At 44.5% G+C, this 20737-nt stretch overlaps 1 protein-coding gene across 2 annotated transcripts in view; it reads left to right on the forward strand.

Moving 5' to 3' along the window:
- gpr158a (G protein-coupled receptor 158a) overlaps window positions 1-20737 on the forward strand; it is a 47964-nt gene that overhangs the window by 2016 nt on the left and 25211 nt on the right. For both annotated transcript variants that reach the window (XM_069512925.1, XM_069512926.1), the window contains exons 2-3: window positions 6777-6882; window positions 18828-18930. In XM_069512925.1, the coding sequence (XP_069369026.1) occupies window positions 6777-6882; window positions 18828-18930 (209 nt within the window). The remainder of the gene's footprint in view (window positions 1-6776; window positions 6883-18827; window positions 18931-20737) is intronic.

Genomic DNA, 20737 nt, shown 5'->3' on the forward strand with positions numbered 1-20737 from the left:
ATATGCACCGGAATAGTCAAGTGTTAAGGCTCCATAGGATCCTGACCAATGAATATTTAATCCAGATCGGTAGTTGTGTGTGTACCGGCTTCGATGAATCTTTAATTGATACACTCAAGTCGCTCACAGGCAGGCAGGGATTGCAAATGAGTCCAAACCTGCAGTGATTATATTGTAACAGGCGATCAGCTACACGGTGTTATCCCCGACTGAAGCCTCTCAGAGCTTCTACACACACACTCCCAGTCTCCAAGTGAAGCAATCTGATGGGGAATTAGCCCACAGACTCAAAACTGATGTCGTTTAGAGTCTGTTCATGAAGCCAGATTCACGATGTGGAGAAACCTTCCCGTCTTTGCCAAAGGAGCAGTTTCACCGTCCATTTATATTCCCCCTTTCAACCGGGGGCCTCCTACAAAAGATCGAATGTGTGACACGTGTGGTTGTTTTGTGTTGTTTAGTGTCCCCGGAGAGAGGCCTGTTCAGTGGCCATAAAAGAACCACAACTCTGTGCTTAAAGGGGCAGGAGGACATGTATTCAGATTTATCACACTGAGTCAGCCATTCAAATAACCTGACTGTAAATTACACAGCATTATGGGGAAATAAAGAATCTGTACATCTGACACAAGTTTAATGCTCAGAAAACTAAAATGTTTGGGGAAATATGCTCATTTGCTTTCTTGCAGAGTCAGATGACGATTAATCTCATGTAAATGTGAAGTTAGCCTCGGTTAGCATTGTGTAGCACGATGACTGAAAACTAATTTAAGGCGTCAAAGTACAGACAGAGCGAGGCTCGCTGCTTTCCCTGTTTTTTGATGTCATGCTAAGCTAAACTAAGCTAATTTGTTATCTTCCCATGTAATTATCAGCAAATTAGATATGTCAGTATAAAGCACATCTCACAAATTGTCCAAATTCTACTGATAATAATAAATAATAAGCTTTTAGTCGTAGTTACATCATTCTGCAAGAGCGTAGGATGAATTACTACAGGAGCCAACTAGGAAATCCACAAAGTCATTGTATAAACCATGAAGTTGACCTCTACTGACTTTTTGGACAGAGCTAGACTCTTGATTCATTTCTCGTATAAGTCGCAGGAAGAATGAAAAACTGAAATAAGACGCCGTCCTTTAAAAATCCCAGAATCCCCCTTCAACCCTGACTGTGCTAGTTCTTACTGGTGTATTGATCTCTGCAGATTTTTGCAGAGTAGCATTGTCAAATTGATTAATGCACATACAGGGGGTTGATTTGAAACACATCTGTTGCACCTCCTTGTTGTGCCTCTCTCTCAGTTTGCCATGTTCCAGACGCTCCTCCTGCAGCCTCCCTGTGCCCCAGCAGCCAGATAAGAAACAGGAGAAGAGAGGAAACGCTGCCTCAGACATCGGCTCTCCTCTGCTCTCCTTCCTGATGAATACACAATCAATACCACGATGAATTAATAATGAATGATGTAGAACAACAACCCTGCATGGGCCATTTTGATTCCGGCCCTTTAATGCTTCAGCCACTTCCTGTTTGGCGTGATGCTGCAGGAAGATGCGGGGGACTGGTGTTGAGTTTCCATGCATCATGCATATGGAAATTATGAGTCTTGTTTCGCTCCCTTTTTTTTCCTGCTTGTTGAACACGCAGGTGCTAAACAACGAGTGAGTCTTGTTAGAGCAGGAGTGTGGGGACGTGTGTTTGTGATAGATCGACCTGTTGTTTGTGTGAAGGTGTAAGAAATCGCACCTCTCACACTTCGTCTCTTCTCTTCCCGTCTGTCTCTTCAGCTGCACTCCAGGCACAGGGGAGGCAGCTTAGACCACACACAGAGGACTGGCTGTTTTCAAGAGTGCGGTGTGTGTGTGTGTGTGTGTGTGTGTGTGTGTGTGTGTGTGCGCGTGCTATTGTTGGAGGCTGAGACATTCTTCAGGATGATACTGTACTGTCCTAATTGGCAGATCACTCTAACTTCAGACACAAACTCGTGACTAGTACACACAGCAAAAAAATACACAGAAGAGGGAGATGAATGCGAGAGCGGAGGTGCTGTATTTGTGAGGTGAACACACACTGCACTTCAAATTCACCTCTCACAACACAGATCTTAATTGCTTCCAGGCTGAAACTCAAGCAGCGGCTGCAGAATAATAAGGCAAACTCATTTTTTAAAAAAAAGGGCAACCAAACTGTAAAGGAATACAAGTCTTTTTCAGCTTATTTCTCCAACGGCCACACAGGTTTCTAATCAGATACCTGCACCTTCTGTCCTTTAAGCTCGGCTCTGGTTTCTCACGTTTTTTGCAGTGGGACGCAGCAGCCGTCTCACAGGGTGGGTGGCCTCGAGCTCCACGAGGAAGCAGCAGCATCTGCTCAGATGGACACCATCCAGAAAATAAATAGGGAGGAAACCCCACAATTCCTGAGGCTGGGAGCGATAATACATGATGCTAAACTGAGATGAAAGAGAGCAGTGAAGAATCAGAGCTGAAATGTGAACGTGTTGATTTCAGGGCAGGAGACGATGTGAGGAACTTTGGAAGCAATTGGTTTTCCACCGAGTGCGACCTGAAGCAAGCAAGGGTTAGAGATCCCTGAGGTGCTCCTTCTGTCACGGCTGACGTCACTGGGACTCCGCCGCTGGTGAGGTGATCTGTCAATACGACGCCCTCAGCCAGTAAATGTCAACGTTTCTCAGAATCCAACAAACCAGGCTTTCTGCTTCTTTTCAAAGTTATGGGTATTCCTGATAATGCAGCTAATGATGGAAATAATCTCAGTGACTTTAGTAGTATTATACACCAGTGTCCTCTTAAAGGATTAGAACATGTGTAATATCATTACTGTAGGTTTATCCTACAGTGATCTGATGTGAGAATAGAGCTGCAGTGTGATAGAGGAGGTCTCAGAATGAGGGGATATGAAGCTGCTATTATTATTATATAAAGAAGAATGGGTTGTAACTTCTGTCCTTTTGTTCATTTAGAAAATATAACTGTAATTTTTCGATAAAGGGACCAGTACAGTTTCATTTTATTCTGTTTTCAGACCAAAGAAAATGTAAATGCAACTTTTACACAGAAGACCCTGTGTCAGGATAAAGTTGGTTGAATATCTCTGGTTTGAATTGTAAGATGAATCAATGTTTGCATTCAGAATCAAACAAAAACTATGTTTTCCACAGAACTGTCGCTCAAATCAATGAACGCTCCTCCAGCTCAGTGTTTGGTCGTCAGAGCAGAGCTTTTATTGAAGAGTGTCAAGAGTCCAGAACTATGACAAGATGTTCCCGCTCTCTAAAAAAAGTCTTTATTCGTTTTTCTGTGACAGACGCCTCGCCACGGGCGCTGTGTCTTCTCTGATGGCCGGCGACAGAACTCAATAAAATGACCCAGGTTGCACCGAGACACTGGTAGACAAGCAGCATCCTGCCCGGCGGCGGGACTCACATTAGCTTCTGCTCGTCCTGTCAGCTTAATGCATTTCCATCACATAAGAGACATTTTCCTCGGGAACGGTTCCTGCATTGTGATCGTTCTGTGACATAATGCATGAACTGTGCCCTTCTGAAAGGACGGCAGAGTGTCCCTGTCGGGACACCGGGACAGCAGGGACGTGCATGCGAGCCTTCCTGAGCGTGCAAGTCTTCTGGCTAAATGGATGAGCTACAGGATAATGTTTAAGCTTGTGCCGGTCTTTCATGTTCACCTCTCTCTTTACATTATCCGTGGTTTATGTGCACGGTGGAAATGTCAGAGCTAATTCCTTTTGCCTCAGAAGAAACTGCCAGATGCTTTTGTTGTTGTGCAAATATGCTCCGCACATACACATTAACACATGCAAAACTGTCCAGCACACAGGAGATCCGAGCGCAGCTTTGCTCACGACGCTGCAATTTGCTAAAAACGTCTCTTTGGTGCCGCTGCTGAGGTTCAGACTTGAGCTGGGCTCCCTGCGCTGAGCACAGAGGCTAAATGGGCTAATCAATCTCAGAGTCCATTTTCTGGGCCTGAATAGAGACGTCCAGTTCAAAGCTTATAGACCCGACTTTCTCTATTCCTGCACGTATACATCCAAGACTTGCAACAAAGAGGCCTTCGCTCCCAGTATGTTTTCATGAATATGCTTTTGTAACCTGCGAACAATTAGCCAGATGCATCGACAGTCAGCTTCTCAATGCTGCGGCCAACGTTAGCAGAGCCTGACTGGTGTGTCACAGAGAGCAGAGCCGGTGCTGGTGGGACGCTCCTCTCTTTGCCGCCCTGGCCTTTAGACCCACAAAGAATGGAGGATGAAAGGAGAGAGCGCTCCGTTTCCCGGGGCACCAATATCTCCTGCTCTCTGTGATAATCCCGTCTTTGTGGCCTTGATGGCCACCACGATGCCTCTGCCCATGCTCCTTGTTGCCGCTATGAAATGACGATCCAGTCTTTGTGCTGCGCGAGTATTCACGTTTGAGACCCAGAGCACTTGCTCTCTTTTCTCTCTCTTTTTCTCCACAAGCTATTTTTCATACCATATGTCCACTTTGGCTGGGATGCCGAAGATCGCCTGGAGAGTTGGAAGCGGGAGTAAAAAGAGGATTGTGGGAAAGAAAGGAAAGTAGACGGGCTATTTTCTCTTTGTGCAGACTTTTGCAAGCAAAACCCGAAGCAAATGTAAAAGCCTGAGCTGCTTTTGTAACAGACGTTTTTTATGAATCCTCGGAGCAAATGACCGTATTCCTGTGCCGTGTGTTTCAGTGCCCTTATTACAGAGAACGGAGAATTACAGTGAATTGAAACGGAGGTAATTTCTCAGCAGTGAGGTGGAGAACAGCGGGGTCAGTCTGCCCCGAGGCGGGACCCGAGCAGCAGTTATTAATAACAGACGTGCGGGCGGCGAGAGCGCTGCACTTGCCTGATATCCTGAGGGAGCAGGTACAGTGAAGCAGCTCCTGCTCACCTGGACACACCAGCAGCGTTCGTAACAGCACACGGTGACGAGGAGATTAAAAAGCACCATACAAGTGAAGCGTCTTGATCGCCCCCCCCCCCCAGAGGCTGGCTGCAGTATAGCTCCTCCTCCATGATGGTGGATGGGACATGGACCATGTGCCAACATTGTGAGACCAGAAACCAAATTAAGTGACCAGCTTATTTTGCTTTGCAGCCATTTTGCCGCAGTGAGACGTTGTCCTGGTTAGAATTTTATGATCTCAACTTGAAATTCTAAATGCAGCAGGAAACTGACATATACACTTGAACTGGCTGCTTGAATTTGTAGCTTAAAAGATTTGATATTCATCATCACAGACATGTACTACAGTGGTTGCATGGTACATTTATCCAGAGTGTAAAAAATCATCAAAACTGCAGGGAGAGTAGAATGAGGTGTGAAGAGCGCTGTTCATTCATTTCCCAGGTAATAATGTTCTCCATTAATAATCTGCAGAGACCACCAGGGGCTTTTTAACAAAGCAGGAGCGAGGCAAAATGCATTAATTATATAATAATACAAATCACCACACTGTAATTGAAGCCTTATTAGCCAAAGATCTGTGGTAGAAACCTGCGGAGCTAAAGGGGGAACAGAGGTGTATCCTGATTACTCTTCAGAGTCCAGGACTAAACAAGTCTCGCTCCAGCTGCTTCTGTCCAGGACACAAATCCTGGAAATTGGACGACCATCGTTATTAGTGACTGTTAATCCCGAAGCAAAATTAAAAGCCACGTGAACGTCAACGTTCCAAAAAAGAGTCACAAGGTCGTTACAAAGTCAGCCAACGATTTATTTTCAGGGAAGCATCTGCAGGTGTTTGCCTGATTTAACAGATTGCAGCATCGATTCAGCTGCTTTGGAGGAGACGTGTCATTTATTCACACTGATTAAAAACATGCCAGCACAAACCTTGCACATATTAAATGCTGTGTCAGAGATGTGTCTTTCTACGGGCTGTAAGACTCCATGAGCTCTAACTCTGGAGTCGTTCGTCACATCGTCCGCTAAGTTTAGCGTTGTTAAGAGAATTTAGCCAGATTTTCCAACACGCTGCCTCGAGCCGTCCTCCGTTTGTCAGTGTTCTTTCCTGAGCGTGGGCTGAGGTCACAGAGACGGTGCACGGGGGCCTCGCTGAACTGAAATGCATTGTCCAACCAAGCAGAATAAATAGATTTTATACTGATATAAAAAAAAAAACAACAACTCATATTTAGCTGTTTTGGATCCAGATGCAGGAATTTGTTTTCCACTTCCTTTAACTTTACGAGAGGGCTCAGTTTCCCGTCTAAGCTGTGTCACGGCCGATGCGATCGCCACAATAACGCCACAGTGTTTTTCAAACACCAGCTTGAACTTGTCAGTGTCACCGCAGCTCCGTCTTTGCCTCACATCCTCCCTCAGATACCATTTACCGTACGATGCAGCAGATGAAATAATAAGCACGCAAATAGAAACATGAGGTTTCTATTTTTGTCGGTACTCAAATGAAACGAGACACTGAGCCGTTCATTGTATCTGACCTCATTTCTCTGTTTCCTCACTGGAGCTGTTAGTAAACTGAAAATATGGATTCTGACCCCGTGTTTCAATCTGGCTTATTTAACTGATTTTAATGTGTTATTGAGCCCAGCACATATTTGATGTTTTCAATCATTTAAATATCAAATGAATTCCAGAGAAAACCTGTGATTTTTAAACATTTAAAGAGTTCAACCTGTAGAAGTCCTTCATCCCTCACTTTGCACTAACATCCTTCATTCCCCAGCAGCTGTTTTTAACGACGTCCTCCTGTCTTGCAGGGGCGTGGTGCGAGTGGACATTAATCTGCAGGATGTTGATATCGACCAGTGCTCCACTGAAGGCTGGTTTGCTGGAACCCATCGATGCAACCTGACCACCATGGAGGTGAGTGTCAAATCTGCTGAACGTGCCGATTAGGCAGAAGATTGATTCGGTGTGAAAAACTGAACTGTAACGTGCACGCTCTCATGTCACATTTCAACAAGGCTCTGAATGGAAAAGCACTAAATCTGTGGGTTTCATGATGAACGGACGGCGATCAGTCTTCTCTCAAAAGACAGTTTTATAAGCTATGACAGTAACTGTGTAAATGATAACATGATATTTATCCTCATATGTGCATCCTTCAGTGTCAAGGACATTGTGATCCTCTGGAAAAATATGTTTTGGTCACACATGAAGCTTCGTCTCCGCCGTCTCAGTTATTACCTTCATCAAGGTCGTGTTGTCATGAAATATGATGAAACTTGATGCTCTGCGATGCGTGAAACTAAGCGGACAGATGGGTCCAACCGGGCCAGTTCATTTATAGTTTGTGTTCTGGTTGTTATTATTATTGTCAGATACAAAGGGGTCAAATATAAATGGTTTGTTTACCCGGTGAAGAAACTAATTTAAAGTGTAAGTGTGAATGTTGGAGAGTTGGACATTTGCTGCAGGAGAAAATAATCCTGACCGTTTTCATACGGATGTAAAAATAGCCTCACGGTGTTGGAACATGTGGGCTGAGCTTGTGGACGAGATGAAATGAAAGAGCTCTGCTGTTTTTTTAGACGATACCCCCATTCTGAAGTAAGGGAACTTATAGTTGACGATAATCACCCCTTTTAAATTCTACTCTTTCTTATCACAGCATATATATATTTGAAAGTTTTCTCTGAATGACATCAGACGTCTCGTTAAAGAACATGTTTACCGTGCCTGAAAGACTGAAAGAGGAGTTCTTGTATGTGAGAGAACTGCTTTGGATGCCACCGTCTGCGTGGATGGTAAAAACTATGATCTAATAGCACAAACTGATCTGAACCATGAGTTGTGGGATCTGTTGCACCTTTAATAAACACATTTCTTGTTCCATTGTCTCCTGCTGGAATTTAAAGTGACCTTATCAGTTCTAGGTTGTAAAGATAAAGAAGTCAAGCGATTAACTGTCATAGACTTTTTCTTCTTCTATTAAAACCTTCTGCTTTCACTGTAGGACTTGGTCTCCAGCTCGCCGGCCGTCGACTCGTTCTCCCCGATGCCTCTCACCTGCTGTTCTGGTCCCGTCGTTAAGACTGATAGATTTTGAAGATGTGCTGTAGATCAGACTGATTCATAATGCATGTGATGTAATGGAATTGCAGTGAACCTCCCTGAATAATTAATAACTCTCTTTGTCTGAGTACTTCCACCTCTCTATGGACAGTCGATGTCGGAGACATTTGACATAGTGTGTGTGTGTGTGTCTGTGTGTGTGTGTGAGACTCAGAGAGAGTGTGTGTGGCTGCTAGGAGACAAATACATTGTTACTGGTATAGATTTTTAGCTTGGTTTGCAAAATAATGATCTCCATGCGCTCACGGTGCAGGAGTGTGTTCGGGGCGCGTTTGCTCGCAGCTGAATGATGAAAGCTGCCGTGGTCATGTCTTGTTACAGGATACGTCTCGTGTTGCATGACAGCTTTATCATGCAGGAGGGCTCATTATCGTCATATCTGCTACATCAACAACGTAGATGGGGAGAGGAGTCGAGAAGGGAGTGTGTATATATATATATATATATGTGTGTGTGTGCGTGTGTGTGGAGGTACGTCGAACTAGAGCAGCGCTGATCTCACCCAAATTGTTTTCTCTTGTGAATATTCATAATTCATAAATTACACATGATCCCCTCACATGAATTGGAATTATGGCATCGTCGTGTCAGTTACAGCCAACAACCTACTTTCCTGGGCCTTAATTAAAGTGCAGGAAGAGGTAAATCACAGGTGACGAGGGGGGCTGATGTTTCTCCAGCTATGAATAGAAAGCCCCAACAGCAGTGTAATCAAGTCTTGTCGAGCTGTTTGTGTGTGTGTGTGTGTGTCTGTGTGTGTGGTAATGTGATAAAAACAGCACTGGGATGGCTGCCCTGCATTTGCAACCAGGGATTCATTCTGTGTTATTGCTGTATTTTTTTCCCGGGCAGGTATTCCCTCTGCATGTGCAGCAATTTGTAGTTTAATGGGTTTCTTTGGTTCCATTTAGATAAAACAGACGATCATTTCAAGCTGCTGTAGATGCGAGTTAGCGAGTATTTTCTTTGTGTTACAGTTTATTTACTGGAGTCAGTGACGTATTCACATTCCCACTCCATCCTGAAACGAGGCTCTGACGACAACACTGTCCGCTTCTACTTCCACTCCACGTTCTGTTTTGCGTGCGCGGCATGAATTTCCTTTCATTGCACGTCCACTGTTGTTCTTTTTCTTTGTCTTAGCCTTGTTTTTTAAGTGCCACCATTCCAGCAATTGAATTTGACAAAACCCAGTGGTTCCAGCCAGCGGGGCCAGCGGGGCCAGCCAGAGCCGGCTCCCTGGCCTCGCCTTACATCCTGCCTCTCAAGCTGCTGTTTGCCCAGCCAAGCATGCAGGCAAGCCCACACTCAGATGGAGGCAGATGCTGTGGATGACTGGTTCACCAGGCGAGAGGAGGGAGGCAAAACAAAATGAGGCTCGGACTGTTGAGAAGAAAAATACAATAACCAACAACTAACAGCCTCAGCAGCCTGGTTATTTGACGACTGGCAACAACAGTTTTCTATCTTTCTTTCCGTGTTAATGGTTTTTATTTTCATTTCTTTTTTTCCTACGGTGCCACAGATTCCACTGGATTCCACATCTGTATATAGTAGAATATAGTAGAATACATTCCCGCTGCATGCCTGAACACATTCTGTACATATATATATATATATATATATATATATATATATACACAAATTAAGTTCATATATATCAAAGTAAATCAGTTGTAGGCACTGTATATAATGCCACTGAATTACAGCAACATTCAAACAATGGAGAGAACGAACCAACCCACGCTGCTGTCAGGAATAATATATATGTTATTATCAACTCTGACTCTGGACCAGAGGCAAACACGGGATTTCATTGACTGAGCAGCTCTGACTTCGATCCCACAATGAAACCAGATTAATCTTCACATAACCAAGCATGCAGCCCAAAGATGGTCAACCACAGTCTCCACTTCATTTCCTGCTGAAGCGGTGTACACATGCCGCTGTCTGAGGTTGACGTCTCCACCCCCCCCCCTCTCATCTCTCACTAATGGCACTTCAATTAGTGTGTTTCACCGTTCTTCAAAAGTCTAGGACTTCGCCGCCCCGGGGGCACCTTTCATAGGAGGATGTGGCTGTGGATGATGATGAATGTTTCAATCAATTAGCTTATTGCTCAGAACAAGTGGTGGGGCCCTGGGGGACTGTAGCCTGTGAAAGGCAGTGACACAGAACCTGAATGATTACTCCAGCCGGCACCACGAGGACTCCTGACGCTGCTGAGTGAGAAGAGAGAGGGGGCCACTGGACGGAGATGACCAGTAATAATCGGAAATTCTCCGTCCACCTCTTTGGTCCCGACTGAAATATCTTAAATTGATTTATTTTTTAACTTTGGTTCATGTCCCATCCACCAACATGGAGGAGGATCAGATATATATTAAATTAACCTTGTGGCTCAAGAACCAGACGGTGGCTCTGTTGTCACTTCTTTATTTTTGTTTTCTCCATCTATTCCCTCACAAATTCACTCCAGGGACAATGAGGCACGAGTGAAAAATCAATTCAGAAGAAGCTTATCTGGAATCAAACTCTCGCCTCAGTTGAAGTAGGATAATTGAAAAAGCATCTTTTGAGTTAAACCGAAAACAGCTGATATGACTCCAAAGACTATCTGCGCCAAAAAAAAAACCTGAAAAACTTTACACAGCAGACAAAGACGGACACACAGACGCCAGACGGCTGCACGTCAGAGCGACGGTTGATTGTTGCCTCACTGTGTCGCTCGCTCTCTTTTAAAGTGGATATTCCAGCTCTGTCGGTTGAACCACTGTCACATCTTGACCTTGGTTCACAACGCTGTCCCGGCCTCGGCCCGCCATCGTCTCAATCACACGCTGTTTTCTCCGCCGTGTACCTGCTGAATTAATAACGCCGTCTGTGTTAAACAACCCGCCGCTGCCTCCTGTGTCTGCTCCCACCCTCGGCCTCGCTCTGGTTTCCACTCTCTCGCCCTCTGTGTGCACTAAACACACTTTTTATTCTACACGTCATTTTGACTTACACTCCTTCCCTGGAGCTTCTAACACTTCTTCCCGTCCTGGTCCTGCGATGAATAATTAACCTGGCGGAGACCAGATCTCTGATTGTTTTTATACTCACGGGACTGTGGGAACGGTTTTGTCCCCCTGATGTGAACAATCAGATTCTTGAAAATCTTGTGGGGACCAGCATTTGTCCTCAGGTTATATTTGTCCTTAGAGTTTTATAGATTGTGTCCCCATCATATCAAAGTTATTAGATTCTCTTCTCCAGTTTTTTTTCTGCGTGATCAGATTTAGTTCCTCTTGCGGCTAATGTGCGCACAGATGCAGTGATTTTCTTAACCCTTGAATAAAAACCATGTCCTCAGATTGTATTTGTAATTAATCTGGGGTTATCATATATTTGTCCCCAACACGTGACTCTGCAAACATTTGTGTCCCATTCATTGTCTGAACAGATCTTTGGCCCCACAGTGAACAGATCTGTGTCTCCATATGACTACAGCCTCGTCTCGATCCATCGGAGGCTTTATTTGATCCTGCGGCAATTTCAACCCTTGATTTGACCCAGTTATCTACCGCTGCTGTAGTTCATCCGAGGACGTAGAAGAAGACATGTTGAAGTCTGTCCTCAGGCTGAATTCACACTTTAACAGCGGCACGACTAGACTGTCCCGTTTCGTCACACACACACACACACACACAACTTCTCCAAAGCAGCCGCACCATTAACAATGAACTCATTTTCGCTTCCACTGAGTCAGTTGTTGTATCAAAAAACGACAGACAGACAAACAGCTGATTGGCATCGACCCCTGAGATGACCTAGGACCCGAACCATTCCCATCATGCATTGTTTCTGTGATTTACATGCCATTGTCTTTTATATCCTGCAATCTTCACGTGCAGCTGCCTTTAATTTAGAATCATCACACAAAGGCCATGTACGCTATTGGCAGCCATGATAAGGAATCCTTTATCTACACGACAGCGGCTGTGCAGGAACATGTGTTTCATGGATGCTGTCACATGAGTGTTCTCTGCCGCACCTGCCAGCGCCTTCTCTTCTCAAACGAGTTGATTTCCTTTATTTAGGTTCATTCGTTTAACCTGAGAACGACGTACGTGACGTTTTGAATTGATGGGATTCATTTTGAAAACTGATTGCCGGCTGAAATTCATTAATCAGTGTGTCACAAAAAAATGATTGATTTCGGCATCAGGGACGTCGCTTGATTTGCATGCGAAGGTTTTGAGGCCTCATTCTGCTCCATAATGAGTCGTCTGTCACGCCAGCGATCATGTTCTGTGGCGAAAGTGAAAATCTTTTCAAAGGATGGATTTACTGAAACGCTGATGCTCGTATTCCTTTACTGAACAACACTCAAGCAGCATTTTGAAACAGTAAATATTATGTTTGGAACTATCGCTGCCAAGGAGGTTATGACTTTTAGCCGAACTATGCAACAACTACTGGAGGGATTTCCACAAAACCCGGAAGGATGCAATATAAGACGGACATTTTCTTTTTCACTTCTTTAACATTTAACATTTTCATTGTTTTCTCCGAAAATAAATCAGGCTAGTGTTTATAACTGTGTAATTTGGTGCATGTGGATTTCTATTTATCTTTATACTTCTGGTTTAAGTAGTTTTGTTTATTGCTCGAAGCTTCTTCTCGGTGTCACACACACATTTCCCCAGTTTTGTGTCACATCCAAATATGTCATCCTTCAGCAGGACTTCATCTCTCACTCAACCTGCCGTCGCTCAGAAAGCTTCCTGGGCTCCTCTTCCAACGTGATGCATTAGCTGAGCGACGTTTATCTGCTCAGCTTCCCCCCCTCCCGTCCAAGCGTTCCCTCTACACTCGTTCGGCGAAGACGCTCACCCCTTCTTCTGCATAAAAATAGCAAGTCGTTTTTAGGATCTTGGGAAATTCTTGAACATCTTTGAAACATGGCATCAAAGTGAGACAGGGATTCCCACACCCATGTCAGCAGTGGTTTCACACCAGGACCGTGACCCTTTCAACCGGCTGATCTCGTTCCGGCAAGAGAAAGAGCTCGAAGCGTCCTAATTAACTACGTTCCTTGCTATGTTGCCTATTAGAGTGTGTTCAGGAAACTATAAATAGGGTAATTGCTAATTATCTAGAGTGATCGCACCAAAGCTGTGATTATGCTTCAGAGCTGATAAGGGTGCTTGATAGGAAGGAAGCAGAATACTGCTGTGCACCAGCCGATTTAAATTCACCCCTCAATTTCAGCAAATCCTTTTGTGCTGGGAGAATTACGCAGCATTGTGGAGGAAGCCCTTTACTCGAGAACAGGGGGCTGAGAGAAACAGCAATAAACGTGGATTCAGACAGAAAGGTTGAGTTTTTTAAGGATGAAAAGAGATGTGGGTACGTCTGCAGCTCGGCAAGACAGAAGAGATGTTTTTTAAAGTTTTCACTTCTAGAGTAAGAAGACGTTTTTAAAATGTTTACATCCGACAGGACGTCACGGCAAGAATACTCTAGAATCTTTTAGCTCGGCCAGCTCAGACGCTGCTGTTTGGTTTTAGTTCATAAGAACCGGTTAATGCCTCCAGAGTCACGCTGGGTCGTTGGGTGCCCACCTGTCCGCTGCCGTTGTGCTCTCATATAAAGCGTTTCCAGTCCCATTCCTCAGGATGAAAACATCAAGGCTGAGGGCCGTTGGCTATAAGCTGAGGGACAACAGATCACAGGACACTTCTGGTCTTCACTGTGGCCCCCGGCCCTTTGGCAGCGCAGCCCTCCCTTCGCCGCTGCCTGGCTAATTGGCTCTGTGGATAAAGGTGGAACTCTTGAGTTTACATGGAAGCACTTTGAAGACTTGAATACACTCGCCCCCGGGCCGAGTCTTACATCGGCTTTGCCCAGCCTTTAGCAGCACACCGTTAAAAAAAACCGAGGCAGAAAGCAAACACTCGGTGCGGGGACGAGGGGATAAGAGTGAAATGCAGAGGTAACATTTGTCTAGGGACCCGTGAGATTGGATGTGAAACGAGAGAAGCAGCATGCTCAACAAAGGAGGCAGTGAGAGAGAGAGCAGACCGAAAGACAGGGTAGAGACAGAGGCTGTGTACATGAACGGTACAGATTAGAATGGAAATGATTTCAAGTAAGAAAATAAGAGTTTTGCGGTCACTGTGTATGAGCGGAGTTGAGCTGTCCCCACCGCGACCCTCTTCTCCAGCGCTCTCTGTTCTTGCTGGTGCATCATGGGTGTGTTGTGTATCTACCACTGCAAGTTGCGAGTGTCGGCTCCACTGTGCGTTTCACTGTGCGAGCAGGGAATAGATATGTGCTTGTCCAGTTTACTTTGACGCTGACATAAGCTGTGAAAGTGATTAGGAGAGCAGTATCGCAGCCATGTGTGTTGCATGTGTTTACTTGTCCCAGCTCGATGGCAGTGCTAAGCTCTCTCTAGGCTCCAGTGTTTATCTCACTGGTGTTTAGGCTTTGCTCTTTGGACGTCAGCCCAAAAGCAAGTCCCGACTGTCCGGGCAGCTCCGCTCGGGCTAATTCCTGCTGGTTGACCTCATTTAAAGGCCTGGCCGGCTGTCGAGCTGTCGCTGTGAGCGCAGGCCCTCGGCCGTCCAGATCCCTGCACTGTCCCTTTCGCTGCTCTGTCTCTGTGCCTCCGTGTTCGTCTGTGTGACGGAGTTGGAGTAATGCAAAGGGCTACAGCGCCGCTCTAAAACAGAGCCAGGACCAATTTATTGAGCCCAGTCACTGCCCGACAGCTAAAAGAAAAATTCTGACGTCAAGACTCTCTCTCTCTCGCTCTCTCTCTCTCTCACACACACACACAAACACAAACTCTGCCTTCATTTTATATCTCAACAACTCACCTGTGAAGTTTCATGATGCTGAGATTGGATGAAAAGACAAAATGAGCTTGTGGCAGTCTTCCTGACTGAAGGTTTATTAGCGCACAACATTTGGAGGGATTTCATCTAAATGACGCGTTTGTTTACATGGTTTTTATCAGGTTTTTTCAAGTATTAAGTAATTTAACTGTGTAAATGTCATATCTGGATTGCAGTATCCTGGATATGTCGGGTTTTGAGAAACCTCATTTTACTGGCTGCACTACTCTGTAAGTCAATTTAAACATTTGGGTTCGCTCTTGTCTCTGGAGGCAATAAGGTGGATGAACCAATTGCAACGCATGCTGGCATTTAGTAGAACTGAACCTGCTTATTATGAGTGTACAGGAATATTAAGCGTCCACGTGCATTTACTTCACTCGGAGGTTAACTGAGCATGGACGGCACAACTCCTGTATTTTCCTTCTTTCTCTCGAGAAAACAGTGTATTGTGTAATTTCCCTGGTGCCTCCGCACATACATACATGTCGAGCTGGAACAAACACAGACACAACTGCACCACATGTGCAGAGTGAATTGCCCTCCAGCCAGGTCCTCTCCCTCTAACCCGCTTTCTGTGAATTCTATAGTTCAATCTGTAATTACTGGATGATAAGCTTTCCTCAGGGTCTGTGTTGCACTCGGTAGGATCATTACAGATACCTACAGAGGCCTATTAGTGGTTGATGAGGCACCGTGCTGGACCGGAAGAGCGTGGGCTCCTCTCAGAGAGAGGGAGAGCCCTCGGCAGGCCCTAATTAGCCCGAAGAATCCGGCTAGTTCCTGGTTTCCCGGTCAAATGGAAGACGCCTGGCCTCTGCATCAATTAGTGCGACTCTTAGAGTTGTGTTTTTTAATTCCCCTGCTCCATGTCACAGAGAGGTGATGGAGGCGAACTGCTGTTTGATGTCAGGAAGATGTGGAGCTTGTGCACACTTGTATTCAGCGGTTGAAGCTGTAGAATAAACCAATGGTGCATGTGAAGTGAATTAATAGCCTAAAGTTATTCAGGTCTCCTGTGCTCTGGTATTTACACAGTAGTATAGTTGAAAGATATATATTTTGCAGGATCTTCTTCTTTTGTAGTATTCAGTTTTATTTTCACATCATTACGTAATATGGTTTCACAAGCCTCACTTTAATTATAGCTCGGTTTGACATCTATCACCCATGTGCACAGCTTATTATCATAATATAGATGGTTCCAGGCTAATCCCAAGCTAAACTTCAGGCTTCTTCGTGCTCAAAGCAAATTTCCAATTCACTGTCAACGTGGAGGTCAGAGGTCAACCACCGTGTCAGGTATTCCTCCACTCTAGGGTCAGGGTCAACAGAGTGGCTCCCACCACAGTTCATGTACTTTTAATAGCTGCAATAATAATTGTTCATTTGTTGATCTGCTTTCACACGTCCAGTGTCACGTAGGGTCAAACTATTGATTCTAGGAAATAAATTAGACCCAAAAAATGGATGTGACCAATGAAAAATTTGATTTCGCTGGATTTATATATATATATATATATATATATATTCTTATATAGTCTATAAGACTATATGATCAAAGTATATCAGTATTAGGGCAGAATTTAAGTGTGTGTGTGTGTGTGTGTGTGTGTGCGTTGTGTCTATTTCTGAGTCCTGCGGCCTCTTATAAGTGCTCTGTTGCAGACAGACCATGCTGCTCTGACAGCGTGACGCACTCCGATAAAAAGGCTCTCTCTTGCGGTCACATACGTCACCATGGCAATTAGCATGTCAGTGTATACGTGTGTGTGTGTGTGTGTGTTTGTGTGTGTATATGTGTGTGTGATTGACAGCTGCCACAGCTGGGATGTAAACAACAACGAGCGGCTGCTGGTGGGGGAACCTGTGGTGCAGCAGAAACACACACTCACAGCTCTGGGTGGCTCCCTAACATGTGACCGAGCCATGAAGAATAAATGAGCTGCATCATATTTACTCACATGATGCAGGTGACGGTTTATCTTCAGAACACGGTTGGATTGTAACCGTCGACAGTAACAGGCAGAGATTCCGTGCAGCCTCACACACACACACACACACACGCTTCTCTCCATCATATAGAATTAATTAGCAGTTAATGTGATGTGATTTCTCTCTCAGCACAGTCGATGCCTTCAGCTCATTATGGCAAGATAAAAAACAACATGGCTGCCTGAGCTGCTATCATCAACATCATCAAACATAATTAATATGTCAGGCCGATAGAAGTAGGTCAGTGACTGTAGCAGCTGTGTTCAGAACACCTTGTTGTTTTATAAACAGATGTAGATGCATATTTGACCAGAATATAATATGATATAATATAGAGACCTTCAGGGAACTACAATGGATGTTTTTCACATTTTCACTATTATTTCTAATGTTTTATCGACCAAGCAATCAATCGATTAATCAAGAGCCAATTCATCATTCATGTTTGTCTTTTATAAATGAGTCACATGCACTTTCTTTCTTGTAAAAGTATAAATCCAGATTAACTTTAAAACATGAATGCCTTGTTTTCTTTATCACCATCACTTGTTGATCTGTGGGCACCATTAGCAGGAATGTGAATTGCTGCATAGATGTTTTGTGTTCTTGTGTGTGACTGACGACAGGAAGCTGGAGCCAGGCTGCACCAGAGCGCGAGAGCAGCTTTAAAGCTTCACGTCAGTTGAAAGAACTTTGGTTCCTGTTGTTCTTAATGTGCTTTATAAATAAATCTAACTTTACTTGAATCGATAAGATGGTGACACATTAAAAAAACTCGTACTGAGCAACTGATCCACTGTAAATCCTGTGGGTGTTTTCTGTGATGAGTAAATGTTTTACGCAGGTTTGAGGTTTTAAAATCAAACTGGTCGAGGGCGTCACTCAGCGAGACGAGGAGCCGACTCCTACAGATTACTGTAGTGCCTCTCTTAATGCCCCGCTCTCTTCGGTGGAATCAGTTTGAGGAACTTGTCCGCTGAATAGTAACCTGGTAATTACCTTGTGCTTCTCCGAGGCTTCCACTGAGGGGCCTCTCAGACTGAAAAAAACCTCAGTGAGCTGCCTCTTAAGATGTGCACGGTCCATTCTGCTGTGAAGAGCACCGCGTCGACCGGTGCTCCATTTAGACGCTGCCGCTGGCCTCGCCTCCAGACCTCACAGTCAGGTCACAAACACTTCACAGCGTGTCAAGAGTCATCTGAAGCACCGCTGCTATTCTGGGGCCCTTTCTCCGGACTCGTGAGTCATTATCATCCGGGCTTAGGAAAACATAGAGTAGACTTATGTGGAGTTAAAGTGAGAAGGTTCGAGCCTGACTGTGTTCACGCAGGAGAGAAGATGTAATCTCATTCCCTCCAGATAGAGAATTAATGGTTCTCCTTTAATCATGCAAATAAAGTCTGTTCTTAATTTAGACATTAATTATATCTTGTAATTTGGCAAACAGCACACAAAGTCTGCCAAGGATGCCCCCTGACAACCCTCGTGTTTTTCTCCGCAGCCCTCAGTCTGTTTCCTATCAGACTTCCAATCAAACGGAAGAGGATTCGCTAATTTAATATCGAGTGGCGAGGAGGCGCAGGAAGGAGGCGGAGAGGGGGAATCTCACAACTTAAATAATTAGCCCCTCGTCGCTCTCACAGGACATTTGAACCCACATTTCACTCACGGGCTGCACTTTGGGTTCAGTGTTGACGTATTTTAATTGCTTTTTTATTGGTTTGTTATCAGTCTGTGTTACAGGGTATTTAAAATTCTCTCAGCAGATTTTATTTAAGAAAATACAAGTTCATACATTCGTCTTTATTGTGTCATCGATGTATTTAACATTTTATGTTTTTCTCTCCACAGTGTTTGCCCATTCGTGGTCACGGGTTCGTCTTAGACAAATACAAGTGTCACTGCAAGAAAGGATTCTATCATCCCAACAGAGTCGCTGTCAACGGCTTCACAAGTAAGAGACAAATAAATCAAATGCTATAAAACTAAAGTTATATTCTGTTACTGTCATATTGAGAATCATTGGTTTCTGTGTAGATTAAAACAAATTACAACAAATTAGAAAATGTTTTTTTTCCAGAAGAAAAATGTTCATCGAGTTCTTTTCACGTGAAGTTGATTCAAAGTTGCACCGTTTACAATTTTGTTCAACACGAGCGACACCGTCATCCCGTTGTTCAACATCCTCGTTTTATAAGTACGCTGATGAGAGTGACACGTGGTGCTGCTCCTCTCTGGAAACTGAAGTAGCCTCAGTTACCTGGGGAGGCTAATCAGGGTCGAGATGGGAAATCTGTTTTTAATGGTGGTAACTTCTGCCAGTTGACTCTGTGTGTGAGTTAATTAAAAAAGTGCTTCTGCAGACACAGAACCCCGGTGGTTTTCACCTGGCCGGGCATCGCTTCTCTCGGCCGCACTTTCATTTAAATCCACTTTACCTCCCGCCTCCCAATTTTCCCTTGTGCACCCCCTCCCTCACTTTTGGCATCATTTTTATTGCACCCATTCCCCCCCCCCCTCAGATATTCCCCTTCATGTGCAGAGAGGCTGCACAGTTTATTTTGAAGCGAGTTTCTACACCAGCTCTCGTGTGTGTGTGTGTGTGTTTGAGAAGACAATAATAGAGAGGAGAGGCAAGCCTGTTAACGAGGCGTACTGCTGCAGTCTGGCCCACCATGGGGCCAATAACAAGCCTGTTAATCCACAAGGGGACATCCTTGACACTCCTTTGCAGAGGAAAGCCAGTACAACTCACTTCCCTTTGTCTCCCAGTGATCTTCCACTGTGGATCTCGAACACACAAATATGGGAGGAAGAAGTTAGTGTGGCTGAGCTCGCTCCGTCTGCCACTCAGCTGTTGGTGCAACAAACCAACGAGAAGGAGCTGAAGGATATGACTCACAGCGACGGAGATAAGTAGTCCCTTTGAAGGGATCAATGATGTGCAGAGTCATAGCTTTGAAAAATAGGCCAGTTCCTTTTTAAAGGAAAAATCCCTGCAAATCTCTGAGACAATGGCTGGTTCCAATAAAGCCTCCATAAGAGCTCTATATAGCTTTGCCATTCTTTATCCGTCCAACCATATGTCCATCTCTCAGTGGATTTCTACACAGACCAATAACAAGTGCTCCAGCTTCCCATTGTCCCCGGGTCTGTTTGGTTTCTACCTTAGTTTACAGACGGAGGGTTTTTCTTTGTAATATGTTTTTGATTATTAAGGAAAAACCTCCTCAATAATAAAGTTTAACCGTCACTTTGCAATAAGTAGTTTAGTTTCCGGTTTACACATCAACTTTGTACTTAAATATTTTAAAGTGCCACAGTTTTGGGTTTGGACTTTTATGTCCTTTCCTTGTCCGTCTTTCCTTCAGAGCCTGAAATGTCTCGTTTGAACTTCCTTCTTTTTAAATGTAGTTTAACTCCCCCCACTCCCATTTTACACCAAGATTCAAAGAACATAGATTTTTTATGATTTTCACATTCAATCTGCTCGTGACATAAATGTCTCTGTCCTTGTCCGGACAAAATAACTAAGTGCCGGCGTGACTCTGTGAGCTTTATCCCCGGGAAGCCGCAGTCATCAGCCCTGTATGTTATGCCAGTGAGTGAACAAGGTGCAGCAGTGTTGACTTTTCATGTTCACACATATAGACCCATCTCCCTCGTGTTGACACAAAGTCGATGAATCCTTGTCAGGTCAGCGAGGGACAGGAATATATTCTGGAAGCTTCAGGCGGCCGTAGAAGAACTTCATCTCCTCC

Source organism: Paralichthys olivaceus, chromosome 17 (assembly GCF_024713975.1).
Source record: "Paralichthys olivaceus isolate ysfri-2021 chromosome 17, ASM2471397v2, whole genome shotgun sequence".
Taxonomy (NCBI): domain Eukaryota; kingdom Metazoa; phylum Chordata; class Actinopteri; order Pleuronectiformes; family Paralichthyidae; genus Paralichthys; species Paralichthys olivaceus.